A 13,532-nucleotide genomic window follows, 5' to 3' on the forward strand; every position below is an offset into this window, starting at 1 on the left:
TGGGTGACCTTGGGGTGTCTGCGTGTTTTGAATGCCCCAAGCAGCTGGCACCCTGTTCTGTTATCCCCCACGTCTGCCCGGAGCGTGCCCTGCTGTCACAGCCAGCTCTGTGTTGTGATGTTGGCTCAGCACACAGCCCAAGGTGCCCAGCGGGGGCCTGGCACACACCGCTCCCCTGCAGCCTCCCAGCTTCCAGCTCGCCCACTCGGGCTGCAGGCCCACACGGAGGGGTGATCCCTCTTTCTGTGCGGTTCCACCGTACCCAGCACAGAGGACTTTGATCCCAACAGGAGTGCCCCTGAAGAGCCTGGGCCAAAGTGGGAGCTTTTCCACCTCACTGCCAGTACCGGGCATCTTGGGATCTTTGGGAAAGAAAAATCCCTCCCCTCTCCATTTCCTAATGGGAACAGCAGGGAAATGACAAAGGACTGGCACATATGGGCAACCAATATCTATCTAATCTGGGAATTTTTTTTTAATGCAGTCCATGAAAAAAGGGCATTTTAATTAAATACTTTCATTTTACCCAATGCTGCACGCTAAATCAAAATGCTTCAGCATTAATACGTAAAACCATTATTTTGTGCATGCATAAGTGAATTTACGCACGTGTCTGTATATAAAAACTATACAATTAAGCACTGCTTAAAATGCAGATGGCAGATGATAAAGACTCCATCCCGACTGCATTAAATCCTGACTTGGGATGCTCTATTTGATTCTTGGTCGTTTAAATCTAGCGTAAACGCAATGAAGCCAGTAATAATTTACACTCGTGGAAAATCTGGACCTTTGATTTTTAACTACTAACTACTGGCAAGAATTGAAAAACAAGCAACAAAAATCCAGTTTGCAACACGGGGCCAGATGTTATTTTTCTTCCTTTGCAGTAATAGCTCAAGAATACCAAATTTAAAACAGAGCTCTAAGAAAGGTTTGTCATGGATCTTGGGAGTTACATCAGCTTTCAGCCCTGAAACTTGAATTAGCACTTGAGGCCCCTGTTTACACATTCATGTTCAATCTGTGAAATACTACAGACACCAGAATTTAAAGCATGTGCTGATAACCACTTGCTCCAATTTCCTTCATTATCAAGCTTACTCCTTCTGACCTTCTGGAATCACAGAGAAACTCTGAAACAGCTTAGGAAAGGTACTGTCGTTCACATGATCTGATCAGGAACCTCATGCTCTGTCCCAACAAAAACAAGTCACACATTTCACGTGGCCTGGGGTCAACAGGCACTGAGACAAATGACTTCATTCCCGAATTTCTTTGTACTGCAAGTCTAAAGTTTTTAACAGCCACAAATATACAGCAGCACAGATTTTCCCCGGGCAGAATTTGGACGTTTTACAGAAATGCAGCAACACGTTTTTAAATGCTAAGTGGACAATTCGCTTTGGCCACGGCAGACGAGTAATTCAGGTGTGTGAAAAAAATGAACCACTCCAGTGCCTGGCCAGTCTGGAACATCTCCATCTGGGGCACGCTGCGACGTTCTTGCGGCTGTGAGCAGCCGTCCGCACCTCAGCGGTGCCCCGAGGCAGCCAGAGTCACCAAACAAGGGCACCACACTGACTCTCCCCAGCTGCCAACCCAAAGCCCTCCACTGGCGCTGCTTTTCATGCTCAGCATGCAAAAATCCGAGTGCGTTTTCTTCCGAGGGAAAGGAGCAGGGCTGACTTGACAATTTTTTTTCACTGCCTCCTTAGAAATTCAGGTCACAGGCTTCATGGAAGACTTCTCAGATTACCAGCGTGATGCACAGCAGCAGCCTGGCATCCTCAAGTGTCAGAGAAGTAAGACCCAGTTCAGAGAGGTACAATGTGATATTTATTCACGTCTAAAGTCATGCTCTGTTTCTTAACACCTTTTAAATGCAAAGGCATTTAAAGATTTGGAAGCAAGGGTCCCTTTTCAGTATTTTAAACCTCTCTGCTGCCTTTTCCACAGCACACAATAAGCAAAGGAGTAACCCAAGCTCACCAAAAGGTCAAGGAAGCAAGTCTGATTCCTCTAGACACAAAGAACAAACAAAAAAGTAACGGAGGAGAAAAGCCAAAATAAACCCGAAAGTTGAGAAAATTTCTGGGCATTTTAAAGTTAATTCCAGAGGGGAAAAAGTAATCATGAAAAAGGACACAGGGTTTCCCCACTCCACCACTGGAGAGCTACCACGCAGATGGGGCTGCACTTCTGACAGACTCTCAAACAACCTCCTCCTGTGCCTTTGACAGCAGCAGGTGTACAGGTTCCGTTCCTTGTTCCCTACAAGGATTATTCCCTTCTTCCTGGCCCCTTGCCATCATTCCTCAAGACTATCAACACGATCCTTGGGTAGCAGCAGTCAATTAACCTTTGGAGTTCCTCCCTCCCCACACGGCGCGACACACGAGTCTTCCCCCAGTGCTCTGTGAGCCCTCGCTGCACAGCCAGCCTGTGGCAACGCCGTTCCTCCCTCCCCACATGGCGCGACACACGAGTCTTCCCCCAGTGCTCTGCGAGCCCTCGCTGCACAGCCAGCCTGTGGCAACGCAGCGTTTTCCACCAGAAACCACCACGAAAGCAGGAACAGGCTCATTGCGAGCATCGCCGATCACGCAAGTGAGTCCCAGTCCGTGGGATCTCCCCCTACCACGGGTGTCCATCTCGGCTCTGCTGCGGCACCGAGGGCTGAGCCGAGAGTCTTTTCGGCCACAACAAGAAGTAGTTCAATTGCAGCTGTCCGATACACGTGCGGTTACGTATCCTGCAAAAGCCAGCAGCAGCTTTCTGAGGAGGATGCCCTGGAACTCGCCACCTCTCCCCTGCCTGCACGCTGTGGGGACAACGCTGGCTTTGGAATCTGGGGGTTTCCTTTCTCCTGCTTTTGTTTCATTGATGCAATAGAACACCGCGGATGAACTGTAACAACACCGGGGTAAGAGCACTGCCACCTCTTGATTTTAATCACACAAGCTTGTACTATTTTTCTCCCTGAAGCTCTGGCTCTTGCAGTTGCACACTTAATCACACGGGAACACTGGCAAAATTGCAGCAAAAAGAATGCCACCGGCTTCCTGTGCGTGCCCAGAGGGTCCTGCTTTGCAGGGAACTGCCTGGTTTTGGCCATCAGTTCAGAATTTTCAAGTACCCAGCCAGAAGCAGTTGTTCTGAGCTTCCCCTTTGGCACGCTGTCCAGGCACAGACCTGCTGTAAAACATAGCAGGTGCTGCCTCAGAGTGATGGTGCCCAGGTACCTGCTCCCCTGTACGGCAACACAACTCAGCCACACTTGGGCTGCTGCCCCCTTGGACGGCTGAAAAATCCTAAAGAAAATACCTGTGACCACCTCTTACTGCTAAGAGATCCCACAATCCAGCAGTCCCACAAGAAAACCCAGCCCAGAGAGCAAACCCTGAGCAAGTCCTGAGCGCAGCATAACCCTAAGGATAAGGATACGGGTAAGGAAAACGTCCGCAGCTGTTTCTAACGAAGGAAGCCCATGGGCTCTTCTGCAAGGAGAGCTCCAAGCCCCTCGGCTGCCTTGCACATTCCCCTCAGCCAGAGGTGCAGCTGTTGGGACATGGGCCGGCCAAATCCAGGGTCGGGATACAACTCGGGCACCAGCCCTGGGGGCTCGGCCAGCCCTGGGCTCCCTGAGCCCCAGCCCCGGGGCCACGTGTCAGCACCAAACCTCAGCGCCTGGTGCCCACCAGGAGAACATCTGCCCTTCCTGGCTGCAGCAAGAGATAACCCAGCTCCCTGCCAGCACACGAACCCAGAAGAAATAAGCATGTTTTTGTTTTCACTTCTGAGGTTTTAACGCAAACATTGTGGGTTTCTGATGCTTTAGGTCTGAAGTTGACAAACAGAAGCAGAGTGTGGGAGCAGAAGTCCAAGCAGATTTCTGACAAATTCACCAAACTTACAGCTCAGTGAGAGAAGAACATCTTTTTTGCTACTCCTCGAGGACGTTTTGTTACTAAACTTGCAGCAATTTATTCTTCTAACATTCCCCCAAGCGAAAGCAAGGTTTGGCAACTTGCAAGGCAGAAACAAATTTTTACTTTTCATTTTGCTAGGATAAAATTAATTTTGCTTGAGGGAAGGCAACTTTTTGTTTTTTAATTGGATTGAGGTTCAAAGAGGAAAAGAAAAAAAGAGAAAGAAAAGGAAAACAAACCAAAAAAAAAAAATCACTCTTCACATAGCATGCTGTGTCTGCTTGGGAAGGCCTTCCTAAAGTCTGCGGTGCAGAGCCTGGTGCGTGTTCTCCTGACTTCATCTGGCCATGACAACCCAGGAGAACTCAGACCACAGAAAGCCCAGCACGTGCATAAGCCACGGCACAGAGGAGAGAGATCAGAAAGCTCAGCTTCACCCGAGGGGGTTTGGGTTTGTGGGCTCAGGTTTGTGGCTCAGTGCCAAAAGGGCTCCGAAGATACGGCCACAAGCAAGCAGCCTGGAAGGGTTACCTGCTCCACAGCCAAGCACCACAAATTACATTATCATGAGCTATGACTCACTGGAAAAATATTGATAAAAGAGAAAGTTGCTTTTGAAATAAGATGAGGAAATGTAAAAAATAATTGCACAAAAAGCTTCTTTGGCTGTTTAATTTAAACACTTCTATGGCTGAGAGTCTAAATGAACACACGGAGATCTTTTTGTTCCTGCAGCAATCAAGTATTTCCTGCTATTACCAACAGTGACTTTAAAACAGCACATTTAAGCAGGGCTGTTACTTTATTTTCAGCCTTTCTAAGGCGGGAGTGGAAGCGGTAATGCGGGGGAGGAAGGTGATGACAGCTCGTCAGAGGAAGCATATGTCAGTCTGGTGAGGAGCTAAGGAGGGCTGGCACCGGGACCTCAGCCACGCCGCCTCCAGCCCGAGCTTCCAGACACACGACATCCCATCCCGACACAGCCCTGGAGCCTGTCACCTCCTGACAGCCAATAAACCCCATCTGAACTAAGGGCAAGCTTTGGAGCTCCTCCAGTGCAATCTCAGTTCTGAATCCGGTAGCACAGGGACCTGACCCAAAGCTCAACATTAAACCAGCTTAATCCTTTTCCTTGGCTTCCAGGGGGTGAATCACATTTCTGAACAGGACTGGGTGAGTAAATGATACTTTGCCTGAATTGAGAAAAGTAATTCTCACTACTTCCTCGCCATCTTTTGCATAAGCTAAAACTGTCAAACAGGGCCCAGCGTCACAAGTGTTTCATTTTAACAATATCACTACTTCTGCGAATAAACTCTGTCCGACTTTTTTGTCCATCTCTAGCTCCACACACCTTCATGTGCATACCACAAGGGCAAGGGGATGGTAGGAGAGGCCAGAAGAGCATCTGCTGTCTGACAGCAGACACTGCCATGAGAAGCCACCGGGATCCAAGAGGGAGGGGACAAGCAGCTATGACTGCAGGGCTGGACACTCAGGGGACAGGCAACAAGAGATGAGAGGCTCCTTAGAAAGGACAGCAGGCTGCTCTGTGGTTCTGCTTCCACAGGCACCCCACGCAACCACAACCAGCCACAGGGCCAGGCCAGAGCCACGACGAGTATTTCTCAGAAAAAGGTCAAAAAAACAACAACCAAATAACCCCCTAAAATGATCTCTAGGCTGGATTCAGTCTATTTCACCTGTTTAATATTTCTACCGTTTTTGTTGCAAAGGCAAAGTGAGCAAAACCCCCCCTGTCTGGAGCGGTTCTGATGACGAAATGATACTAGATAGGCCACTGGATAAATCATTAGGAAATGAAAGTCACAGCTGGCAGATGTCATGCCAGGCACTCAAATGAGCCTGCAGTCGCCCAAGCAGCTGAAGAACAGAGACTTTCCCTTCAGCTCGTCAAGGTGTGTTTGTTTACTTGCCAACACACCACAGAAGCCAAGCACTGCAAAAGAACCACAACACATTTCAACAGGAGGCATTCTGCTTGCCTCCCGCAGCAGGTGAGGTAAAACTGCTTTCTTAAATGACCCACTTTTGCCTAGCTGCAAGGTGTTCATACAGGTTCCTTTGGGAAGCGAGCGGGGAAAAAACCCTTTTCAGGCAGCATTTCCCTCCCAACAGCTGCCCAAGGGCAGAAGGAGCACCTGAAGGCCAACACACATCCCTGTGGGGATGCTGGGGAGGTCTGAGCTCTGCTGATTCCCAGGTCACAACAGGCCCCCAGGGTTTGGAGATGCATCACTCGTGCATTATGCTCAGCAGCATCACGAATTGCCCCTTAGAGAAGGCAAAGGCAGACATGCTTGGTGAAATCCCGTACTTCCCAAATGCTGTGACACCATTTGGGGCCTGATCCAGCAGCAGCACAGCCGGGGGAAGGACGGCGCTGCCCTGGGGGCCGTGGGATCAAGCCTTCCGTCAGCTTTCCCTGACAACCACAGTTGCTGGGGTCAGGGCTGTACAAGGATTTGCACCACCCTACCCCTATCCACACTTTTAAATGCAAAAGCACAGCTAACAGCACTTTGCTCTCTCGCGCTGTACGATCACACACAGCACCAATGTCATCCACGACAAGCTGATGTGCCCATGCCCTTCTGCCAGCTCCTTCACTCACCTGTTTGCGGAGCAGCAGAACTGGTGCATTCTGCAGGTCACCTACAGCCCACTGAGCTCAGCTGGTAACCTTTGCAGACACTGCAATCATGTCCCCACTCCCAAATGCTTCTGACTGCCACCCGGCCCCACATCAGGACGCTTAACAGTACTTCTCACTGCTTAATGTTATTTACATTTACACTGCAATAAACCCAAACAAAATTGACAAAATGACACACAGGACCTTAACTCTGTTACTTTCAGTTCCTTTCTGCATCAGTTTCTACTACAGAATGTCACACCATGACTATTTCAAAAAGAAACAGTAATTTCATGCATACAGATATTTCTGCTTTCTCTCTCCTGAGAAAACACAGTGTACTCAGTAGTTATTGTTTTAACTTCTGAAAGAAGGTGGGGGGGAAGGGAAAACCCACTGACCACAAATGAAATCCCCCATGCTTCCTACAGGCCACTCTCTCTGGTGAGGGCAGCAGGAGCAGCTGCAATGGTGAGACAGCAGGTGCTGAGGCACCGAGTGCAGTGGGGGAAAATATTACTGCCAGTGCTGATGTGAGGCTGCAAGACTGGGTCTGCGCTGTGCCAGAGTTATGCAAACAAGCGAAAATTGAAGTAAGAAGAATTTCTGTACCAGTTTTTTTGCTGTCTAAAAAAGACCATAATCATCCATCTGTCCAGAAATGTTATTAAGGATTACGGCAGAGGAAAAATTATAGACAGAGAAGTGCAGCAAGAACTGTATTTGTTAGAATTTCTCCTGGGGCATGTAACCTACATTAGTCCTGAAGAACAGAGCAAAACCCTTCCCCTCCTCTCCCCAAAACTTGAGGAAATTATATCCAAGCTCTGTTGTGAAAAGCAGCGTTTATGGATTTAAAAATAGGTAAGCCTTGGCAGTACGGATGTGAGGAAGCCAACTGCAGGACCGAGGAGCTGGAGGCAACTTTTGTTCCTACCTGGCTCGGTGCAATTCCTGACGTAGAGCTGCCCCCCATCCTCTGGGATGTCAGTCACGTTCTGCTCATGTGCTTGCAGCAGCTGCCGCCCACTCCACTTGTCGCTGTTTTCCACAGAATAGCTCAGGGCGTCATAACCTGAAGGAAAAAAGCAGCAGATACATGAGGAAAGGCAACTCCTGATTCTGCTCCTGAACACCTGAAGCAGCCCAAACATTTGCATTTCAAAAACCCCATGGTCCCCTGGGTTTAAAGGAGCAGTGTCTCTAAGCCCACTGGAGAGGGACACTGCCAGCAGCTCCCCATCCCACGGGAGTCAGGTGCACTCCTCCACAGCTTCCGAAGTTCATCCTAGAAGAGCATCTCTGTTTTCCCACCCAGCACCATCTCACGCCTCCGACTCACTTCCACACCTCCACGCTTCCAGTAACAGGAAATATCCACGAACACAAGGGGCATCACTTTGTCTCACTACCTTTGACTCACCCCTTGCTCTGCCCTTCCCTTCAGCTTTGCCTTGGTGCTGGCTAAGTGAAGCTCTATTTTAGCAATGTCAACAAAGACAGCTGGCTGATTCCCACAATATTCCTGGCACGAGGCTGGTCAGCCCTGGACATGCCATGTCTGCCTAGCCAGCTGGGCACACACACGCTCCTGTGTCAGTTCCATGCCTCCTACACCGGTTCAGACTCAGGGGAAGAAGAAAAAACTCTACTTTTTTTTTTTTTTTTTTAAGCCAGAAGGTATCCACACACCAAATCAGCCCTCTTGCAATGGGGACCCTGTGGCCCTCCAGTAACAAACAGCATTTCAGAGGGATTTCCTCCCACCCATCCATCCATCTCCTTCCCACCAAGCAGAACACGGGCTCTCTCACAAGGACTTCTGAATTATTCCCAGTTTTGTCCACTGCTTCGGAAACAGACCAAAAGCAAAAAAAGCAGTGAGACAGAGATTCAAGTCTTGGGCCAATGTCTCAGAGGGTGATTAAGGACAAAGGAAAAGGTTCTCTGCAGGTCCCAACCCTTTTGTTAGGTTACCTGGCACATCCAGTTGGGAGGGCTGCCCAACCTGAGGCTTGTCTGCCTCGCTCAGATTGTGCTCTGCTCAGGCTGCTCTGTGTCATGCTAGCAGCAAGGAGGCAATGTTTGGGAAAGGGCTGCCTGGGAATCTGCATCCCAGGCCATCAGCAGTAACTGGGACCAACACTCCCAGGATACGCAGGAGCCGTCTGGGTGCACGTCTGAGGGAAGAGCCGCAGCTGCACAGGCAGCCTGAAGCACCCGTTTCCTAAGCAAAAAAACCTCATTCACCTTGGTAAAGCAAATGCCATCATTTGAAGCTTCAAGCACTTTGTCCTTTCAATGCTTTACCAATGTTAGGGAACAGAATCTGCTGTCAGTTTAGTCCGTGAGCACCAGTAAGATGAGGCTGATGGAAGTGGACTGCGTTTCCAAGAAGGAGCGCAAGCCATAATGCAGCATCAGGCATCTCCTGTACAACAAGCATACTGGTAGCCTGAGCAAAGCAGTTTCAGTTCCACATACAAGCTGCTTTCAAAGCAGAGGAACTCTTCTCCAAGCAGGCGAGGCTTCTCTGTGCCCCTGCATGGAGCAATGGCACAAGGGAGAGCACAGGGACAGCCACGGCCCCGGAGCTCCGGCGGAGCCCCTCCTGCTCCCTCCACTCTGCCTCTCTCGGATGGCAAACTCTTCCAAGCAAGGGGTAAAGAAGAAGAAAGTCATCTAAGGTGACTTTGGAAGGAGAAAAGCTTAATTTGGCAGTACAAGTGTTTATAAAGGCTACATCCAGCCCTGACAGAAATCAGCGTAAATAGCAGCGGACCCGGGTCCACGGCCGAGCTCGATGGGACGGCTGTGACTGACACCAGGAAAAGCTCTCCTCTGGCACCTCCAGGTCTGAGCAGGGCCAGCTGTCCCGCCACAGAACTTGCAGCCCACCGCCCCCAAAATCCTGCCTAGGGCATCTCCATTCTAAAACACACTTCACTCTACAGAGCAATAGAAAATAGAAGTTAGAGATGAATCGTCTTCAAAGCTTTGGCCTTCCAAGGATCTCCCTGTGAAAACAGGGACACATCAAGATTTTAACCTTGCTAACAAGGACACTTGGTGACACATAACAGGATCCCTGTGGTTTCCCCATGTGCTGGCATCAGTCTCCCTGTGGGGTGGTGGAGGCTGCTCAAAGCCTGCCCTGCTTTGGGTGCCGGCATGAGGCACAAGCACCAAGGACATCACCTCGGCCACAGCACCCCACAATGGGGCTGCCAGGCTGCCACCACCATGGCCAAACTCTTCTTCCCAAGGAAAAGCAGGAAAACTTACAAAAAAGAAAGCTAACAGTTTTCTTTCTCAAATGCAGTTATTCAGGTTTGGATGATTTTTAATGGGAAACACAACAAAGAGGTTTTTTCGTTTTCTCAGCAGATGTAAAGACTGCTAAACATCCCACCTTAGCTACAGCACCATTTTGGGCAAGCCAGATTGAATGCTTTTCTTATTAATGTTCTAGCTGCTGGCTTTATACTAAAATAATCCTGTGACATCCTCTAAAGCTTTGGTACAATGAAGAATTTTTCCAAAGTTCTGCACCATAGCGTATTTCAAAGTGGGCGAATTACGTTTTTCAGCGCTGAACGTCGCCACAAGGTATTTTCCACCATTCCAATTGCCCAGCACCAGCTTTACGTTACAGACTCGGAACCCAGGTTCTGGAGAGCTCTACTTGCGCTTCCTCCTGGAGATATTCCCATGGACAATAAGTACATGAGTCATTTTTCCCTGTCGTTGTGCCTGCTCTGCGCTTCGTAACAGAACTAAGACAATGCAGACGGTGCATTTCCAGTGGCCGTGTCTCCTTACATAAGACAGGGAGCACACAAGTGTGTGCTTGCTGGGAGCTCCTGTCCCTGCCAAGCTGGGGTGGCAGCCTGGTGGGAATGGCCTCTCCAGCAACACTGCTGACCTGTTCCACTCATGATCACAAAAATGAAGTAGAGTGGAAAGAAGAACTGCCCGGGCTGCTCAGAACTCCTGAAAAGGCTCTGTGTGTGACCCAGATCTCCACACGGGAACTCGGGCGCTCCTTACGCTATTCCAGATGGCTCTGGCTGGAGTTTACAACCAACTTCCAGCGCTGCAGAAACACAGCCAAGCACATCCTGGCTGCACTTCCCAGCACGAAGAACACCACTTTACAATGCTGAACGACATCCCCACCTTCCCCAACTGCACTCTGATCTCACAACTGCATTTATTCTCAGCAGCACGGCACAGGAGCCCCAACAGGATGGAACAGCAACAAGACCTCGGAGCAGACACCCAATTTCCATAGGGTGCAAGGCAGGCTGGTGTGGAGATGGGAGGGATAGGGAGGCCTTTGCACAGCTGGCCCAAGCAGCTAAGTGAGACAAGAGCACCCCAACCCAGAGCTGGAAGAGCAGAAGAAACTCATCTGTAGCAGTAGACGGTTCGGCCCGGCAACAGTGAGGTGAAGAAAGGCATCGAAGATGGAAGGTGCTTGTGAGCAGCCAGCTGGAGCAGGGAAGAGCTGATGGGCCAGGGGCTGGAGCAGGGAAGAGCTGATGGGCCAGGCAGGGGCTGGCCCAGCCGAAGGAACAGCTCTGTCACCACTGCCTTTCCCCGGCACAAAGCACTGCTGCACAGGCAGGGCTCTGAGAGCTGGCAGGTATCCGCAGCTCTCACTGACAATAAACTACTTTCTATGCAAACTACTGGCCGGAGCCAAAAACAGCACAGCTTTTCCGAAATATGCTTGCCCTTCCTCCTCTCCCGTCTGTCCCTTTTATCTATTGTTTTCACGGTGGTAGCTTTGGGTATTGGAGGGTTGGTTTCACAACCAGCTGAATTATCTCCGTCTCCCTGAAACTTTCCTGCAGTTAAAACTGCAGAGAAATGTTTCAGAGGAAGACAAGAGCTGGAACGAGCACGAGCTTCCACAAAAGCCAGCACAGAGGTGGAGAGCAGTGGTGTGGTGAGCTCAAGACAGACCAGGTGAATCCTGGTGGAAGAGCAGCACTCAGCTGAGTGAGGTGCAGCGCTGCTCCACAGCTGCCCTCCCACGGCCGTGTCCCTGTGGCCACTGGCCCCAGACCCACAGGGACACGTCCAGCCAGCCCCTGCATGCGGGTTTCTCCTCCCACGTGCTGCAGACAGCCACCACATAATCTCAGCTCGGGATTGCATAAGCATGTCATAAATGGATTAGCTCTTTTCCTAGGCTGATTTGGGAGATGCTTTTCTTCATCAGCAGCAAAGACCAGCAGCAAAGACCATAAATAGAGCATCCTCGGGAAAAAAAATCCCAAACAAACAACAAAAACCCCCACAAATCCTACACCTGGCTTTGACAAGCAGCCTGCTCCTTATACCTGATTCCAAAGCTGTATTTCCATGCATCCTGACCTATATGGAAAGGTGCAGGAGGGCAGGGAAAGCACACTGCTGATAACACCTGTACCACACGAGTGAGGCACAGAGGCCAGAGCCAAGCTGCAGGCGGCGACCAAGCAGGGCGGGGTCCCTGCACCAACAGCCCCTCACTGCACACCCTCCCACATATTTTCTATGCGACCACCAGTAGAAAAAATAAAAAAAATCAAACCACAGCCCCCATAAAACCTCAGGCACAATTACATCCGACATGCTTCTTGCCGCATCACAGAAGTAACTGCAGCCTCAGTTAAACATCCAGCCTGGTCCTAGGCTCACGGACCTGGAGGGGTGAACAAGTCCTCCTGTTCCCCCATCAGCAGTGACCACACACTCAGTCTCTGTCCAAACTGACCCTCCTCTCTGCCAGCTTGAAGACCCTTCAGAGGCATCAGAAAGGACCCCTGCCAGAGCCCAGAACCCTGTCCTAGCCTCAAACACACCACGCAAACCACAAATGCTGCCTCTGTAGCCCTCATCCCTCACGAGCGCCATGGGAGGAGCGAGGCAGAAGCCAGGTACCCATCAGAGCACGACACGGGCTCCGCACTCCGTGCGCCTACTGCCTGGGCTGCCGGCCCTGCTCACCGAGCCCACGGCTCCCACACGCCTCCAGACAGGCTCCCCAGCTCCCTCCTAAGGAGCACAGAGCCCGCTGAGCGCCCTGTGAAGCTTCTGCCCCTCCCGGCCCAGCAAGCACAAGCTGAGCACTGGTCTCAGCAAAGCCCAGCTGGAGTTGGGAGGGCAGAGCACGCTCCAAAGCTCCAACAGCAGCTCCACAGCTCTCACAGCACCAGCGAAATGTGACTTTTGGTTTATTTTAACTCTGAAAAGCTGCCCACCCTCTGAAAGTGAAATTTCCACATGCATTCTGCTGGGGTCTGCCTCTGCTCCCACCATGAGGGCAAAGAAAACTTCAAGGACAGGCAGCACTCCGTAGAAACGCACTCACGGCTCATCAAGCTCCGGGTGAAGTCCCTGCACCACTTCACACAGCAAAGCCCAGGGGATGGAGAAGTATCCCTGCAAGAGATGAACAGGCTCCCCAAGAGCTCCCAGGTTTCTAGGTCCCAAAGAGGGTTGGGTTAAGCTTAGTCAAGCAAAGATAAAATTCTGTCCTGTGTTCACTGCGCTGTCCAAAAACTGCTACTGGATTTGTGATTACTCCGAGCTTCCATGATTGTTCATAACCAGTTTGTGCAGAAATTTGTGTTTTCTTTAGTATTCATCAGCTTGACCACTAAATTGACCATTCCTTTCTTCCTGATCTACGCCCAAGCGCAAAAGGAACAGTTCTGCACCTGGCAAAAAATACCACGTTTTACTTCTCCCTATCACAGCCTTGTGTGACTCGGCTCCTCTCTAAGCTAAACAGGGCTTTTCTTTTCCTGATAGTCTTTTCATGCCTCTGTTAAATTCCCCAGTTTTACCCCGGACATACCTCCGTGGCCCTGCCCAAGACGCAGGTTAAGTCTCAAGGCAGCAGTTTCCCACTGGCCTGTCCGACAGCACTCGGCACTTTGAGCCCGATT

At 50.4% G+C, this 13,532-nt stretch overlaps 1 protein-coding gene across 2 annotated transcripts in view; it reads right to left on the reverse strand.

Moving 5' to 3' along the window:
• SLC24A3 (solute carrier family 24 member 3) overlaps positions 1-7,774 on the reverse strand; it is a 100,185-nt gene extending 92,411 nt beyond the window's left edge. For both annotated transcript variants that reach the window (XM_008630751.2, XM_017730433.1), the window contains exon 1: positions 7,526-7,774. In XM_008630751.2, coding sequence (XP_008628973.2) covers positions 7,526-7,748 — 223 coding nt within the window. In that variant the 5' untranslated portion in view covers positions 7,749-7,774. The remainder of the gene's footprint in view (positions 1-7,525) is intronic.
• Between the last annotated feature and the right edge of the window lie 5,758 nt (positions 7,775-13,532).

Source organism: Corvus brachyrhynchos, unplaced genomic scaffold (assembly GCF_000691975.1).
Source record: "Corvus brachyrhynchos isolate BGI_N302 unplaced genomic scaffold, ASM69197v1 scaffold133, whole genome shotgun sequence".
NCBI classification, from domain to species: domain Eukaryota; kingdom Metazoa; phylum Chordata; class Aves; order Passeriformes; family Corvidae; genus Corvus; species Corvus brachyrhynchos.